At 63.9% G+C, this 4,347-nt stretch overlaps 1 protein-coding gene across 1 annotated transcript in view; it reads right to left on the bottom strand.

The window, feature by feature from the left end:
- Window positions 1-4,347, bottom strand: part of CYTH2 (cytohesin 2) — a 7,111-nt gene that overhangs the window by 425 nt on the left and 2,339 nt on the right. The window contains exons 5-10 of the mRNA XM_006769961.2: window positions 3,756-3,836; window positions 3,181-3,293; window positions 2,405-2,629; window positions 477-553; window positions 315-386; window positions 64-218 (exon numbers count right to left, since the gene is read on the bottom strand). Coding sequence (XP_006770024.1) covers window positions 64-218; window positions 315-386; window positions 477-553; window positions 2,405-2,629; window positions 3,181-3,293; window positions 3,756-3,836 — 723 coding nt within the window. The remainder of the gene's footprint in view (window positions 1-63; window positions 219-314; window positions 387-476; window positions 554-2,404; window positions 2,630-3,180; window positions 3,294-3,755; window positions 3,837-4,347) is intronic.

The following is a 4,347-nucleotide window of genomic DNA, read 5'->3' as shown; positions in this document are numbered from 1 at the left end:
CAGGGTGAGGCGGGGGGTCCGGTCCCCCCCTCCCCCCGCCCCAGGGCCCGGAGCCCGGCTCACTGGATGGACTTGATCCACTCGTCCTTCTCCTCCTGCGTGGGGGCCGAGATCCGGTACACCATGTGGTTGCCCTCCACCACGCGGCCATCTGCCTCCGTCTTGCAGGCTTTGATGAGCTGCCCCTTGTTGTTGGGGATGTAAAGCTCAAAGCAGTTCTGGGGAGACACCGAAGGGGAGGGGCGGTGGTGAGAGCCGGCCTGAGGGCAGAGCAGCCCCCGCTGCGGCAGGAAGGGGTACGGGGAGGGTCTTACTGGTTTCCGGGGGTCGTCCACCTCCCGGATGCTCAGATTCTCCAGGGGGATGATTCCTCGGGGCTCCTTGTCCTGAAAGAGCAAGTCGGACAGGACTCGGACCTCCCAATCCTCCCCCGGCCCTCCCCGCAGGCCCCCCGCTCAGCCCCGGCCGGTCCTCACCGTGGTGTACTCAAAATAGTAGAGGCAGTTGTCTGTGAGGATGAACCAGCGCCGCTTCCACGTCTTCACCCGGCCCCCTGAAAGGGAAGGGGGGGAGGGGGCCCGGGCTCAGCACAGGGTCAGGGCCTCTGGGAGGGGGAGGGGGTGAGAGGCAGAGCAAGCGCAGGGGCGCGGGCTGTCGGGGCCTGGGACGAAGCAACGCGTGGGACAGACAGACAGACAAGCAGGGACAGGCGTGCTTGGGCCCCGGGAACTGGTCCCCCCCGGGTGGGCTTTCCGCTCTCTGAGCCTGCTGGCCAGCCCGGGCCCAGGAGTCTGAGCCCCCAGCCCCCTCTCCGGTAGTGACGGGGAGCGAGGACGCCATGTACCTACCTCCTGGGGCAGACAGCGAGAAAGCAGGCAGGACCAGGCGAGAAGGCAAGGCAGAAGAGTGGGGTGCCCCCAAGAGCCACAGGCAACAGAAATAGGGTGGGCGAGGGAAGGGATGCGCAGGGGGTAGGACAGAGAGAGAGAGAAACAGCAAAGAGAAACACGCAGGGAGGGAGGGAGGGAGAGAGAGGGAAGAAAACCAGTTACATCCACATGAGGGAGGATGGGCCAGGCCCTCTCCCTCCCGGGGAGGCGAGTGCCCTGAGCCCAGGAGGCAGCCATGAGCACCCCCTTCGTCAGTGTCAGGCCCCAGACCACCCCGCCCACGTCCTCGGCCCTCCCCACAGGGGAGCAGACAGAGCCCCGCCTTGGCCAGGTGGCGTGGGGACTCAGGTCCAGCACAACTGCCCGTGTGACCTCAGCACCACCTCTGCCCTCTTAGCCGCCCTCCTGCTTCCAGATGCCCTGCTGTGGGCTCCTGGTGGCCAGAGGGACTGAAGAGCAGCAGGGATCATGGCTGCTAACCACCGTGACCAGATCTGCCGCAGGCCCCTCTCCTGCGAGTCAGTGTCTAAGGGGCGCCTTTTCCTAATGACCGCAAAGCAGAGAAGTGCTCGGGTCAGAGACCGAGCCTCGCTGTCCTCACCCGAGAGAGGGGAGGGATGCCTGAGGGAGGCGTTTGGAGGGGAAATCGTTGGTGACGCTGCCCTCTCGCCACCCTCCCTGCGGAGCCAGAATCCGCCAGGAACCAGGCACCCAGCACGTTGGGTGGAGGACATGATTTGCATTTTTCACGCGCACCCGGGCCGTCTGCACCGGGCAGGACCCACTTCTAGTGCTGGAGAAGGCTGCCGGGCTCGGGCACAAGCCCACACCGGGGAGGGGAGACGACCTGGGAGCGCGCTGGGCTGGCGGCTTCCCGGGGCCTCCCGCTGCCCTGCTGTCTGCACTGTGCACACGGGACTGGGGCGCTGTCAGTCTGCCTCCCAGAGCAGCCGTTCAGGGCTTCTCCATTAAAAAGCCGCAGCTAACACTCCCCTGGCACCTCCCATTACCAGGCCCGGCTGCGAGCCAGCTCACAACCTCGGCTCTGCACTAGGGCCACCTGGGGAGCTTTCCCCATAACTGACGGCTGTCCTGCCCCCTCCGGGCTTCACAGGCCAACCACCGGGTGTAAGAGCTCCCAGGTGACGCTCCTGTGCAGCTGGGCCGAGGCACCATCCTCAGAAAGAGGCACCGCGTGACCCCTGCTAACTGACCGTGACCCCTGCGAACTGGCCGAATCTGCTGGTGCCACGCCCCCTCCCGTCCCGGTCAGGGACTTCATCCACCCGCACAGCCTGGCAGTGCCCTGTGCCCCTGAGCCCCTCGCTTCCCCCAGTGTCTGCGGAGCCCCCAGCCGGGCCTGCGCCGGGGCCAGCACACGGGCCGGCTCAGCCTCATGACGCAGACGCACAACAGGCCGAGAGGTCGCCTCGCTGCCTGGGGTCACACAGCGGAGCCCAGGCCCACTGACCTCCCCCTGCAGAGGCAGCCAGCAGGGTCAGCAGGGGACGTACCCAGCTTAAGGAGCCAGCCCTCCCGGTCTGGGTTGAAGAAGGTGTGGGTCAGGTCATTCCCGTCATCCTCCGGGATCTTGAAGGGCTCATTTCGAATGCTGTCGTAGAGGTTCTGAGGGGCGAGAGCCCAGTGAGCAACGCCAGCCCCGGGGACCCTCCAGGGCCTACTTGGCGGGGGCGGGGGTGGGGAGGGGACAACAATGAGACCACAGGTGGGACAGCCATGGATGAGAGAGGGAGGGGGAGCCTGGGAAGAAAAGGGAAGCGGAAGCAGAGGAGTGGAGGGGGCCCTGGGGAGGAGAAAGAAGGCAAGACGGAAAAGATGGAGAGAAGACCCCGCCGAGCTCTTAAAGACAGACACAGACAGAGGTGGGAATGAGGGAGACCAAGACCCTGGAAGTCAGAGGGCCGGGGACGGAGACAGGGAAGAGAAACAGACAGAGGCAGCGGGGAGAGACAAGAAATGGTGTCCGTGGAAAGGCGGGGTCCCAGGTGGAGTGCCCGGGCACTGGAGGCCCACGGGGAGGGCTGTGTGCTGTGGGGAGTCCGTGTATAACTTTTGACTTCCCAGCCATCCCTCACTATCCTGAACATTCCAGGACCCCACCCACCATAGATGCCCAAATCCAAGGATGCTCAGGTCCCTTATATGAAATGGCATAGAACAATACATACAGCTGGCCCTGAAAATACTATGGGACACGGGGCAGTGGCCCCACCGCCTCCGGCCCCAGGCCCAGCCCCTCCCCGCCAGGCCCCAGGGTCCGGGCGCCCACCTGTGGACTGGAAAACCCCGGGGTTACACAGGCAGTAGCGCTGGGCAAAGGCTTCCATCATCCGGTCAATCTTCTGGGCCTCTCCAGGGAGGCGGAAGCTCCACAGGAACTGCCTGTGGGAAAGGGCCAGGTGCCGTCAGGACCGGTGGACCCCTTTCCCGCGCTCAGTCCCGCCCAACCTGCGGCCTCAGCAGCTGTTTCGCGTACGGACACACGATCCAGTCGGACCAATGAGCACTGACTCTGGGACTTGTGGTGGATTTAAGGAACGTGCTCTTTGTCCTAAGTTTGCTAACGAGGCCTGGAGGACAGCAGAGGCTTCTGTTATCCTGTAAGAGCAGGCCTGCAGCCAGCAACGCCAGCACCGTGGCGAGCACAACCAAGAGTTTAGCTGACCTTCTGGTGCCATCGGAACATCTGGAGACAGCTGCGCCTGAAGGCCCCACCACGGGCTTTGGTTACATGCAGCACCAAGTCCCCGATTTTTGCTTCTATTTTAGTTTTGAGCAGCGTCATCGCTTGTAAAGGAGGAGGCCTGCCAGGCACGTTCCTGCCCTGCCAGCCCCGTCCCTCACCTGAGGGCCTGCACCAGATTGAGGTCGGTGAACTCATGCAGATCCACGAAGGCGTGCAGCACGGCCAGGTTCAGCTCTTCCCTGGGAGGAGAGGCACGGGCACTCAGAAAAGGCGTTCGGGAAGGTGGGCGTGGCCCCAGCGCTGGGGAGGCCGCCACTCTGCACCCAGTGCTGGCCTGGCCCACGGCAGGGCGCTCAGAACATGCTCTGGGAGGATCGTCTGTTCTAAGAGCCCTGGTGTGGCTGACCCTTTGCACAGAGAAATGCAGCCAACATGTGCTCCGCCTACTGTCACCTCTCAGCTCATCCCCAGGCTCCTCAGATGTCCAGAGGTGGCCCCAACCCCCCAGACATGCACGGTCGGTCCCCACCCCCCCATGTTCACAAAACGTTCCCCACAATGCCAGATGTCCCCAGTCGCCACACATCGCAGCTGTCCAGATGGTCCCCACATACAGAAGGTTCCTAGACATCAGTTCCCACATTCCCAGACAGTCCCCACACACCTCAGATGTCCAGAAAGTTCCATACACTCTAGATCCCCACACCCTCCCGAAGCGCCCAGACACCCAGAGAGTCTGTGCACCTCGGA

Source organism: Myotis davidii, unplaced genomic scaffold (assembly GCF_000327345.1).
Source record: "Myotis davidii unplaced genomic scaffold, ASM32734v1 scaffold464, whole genome shotgun sequence".
In the NCBI taxonomy this organism is placed as follows: Eukaryota; Metazoa; Chordata; class Mammalia; order Chiroptera; family Vespertilionidae; genus Myotis; species Myotis davidii.
This window is presented reverse-complemented; position numbering and strand designations above follow the sequence as displayed.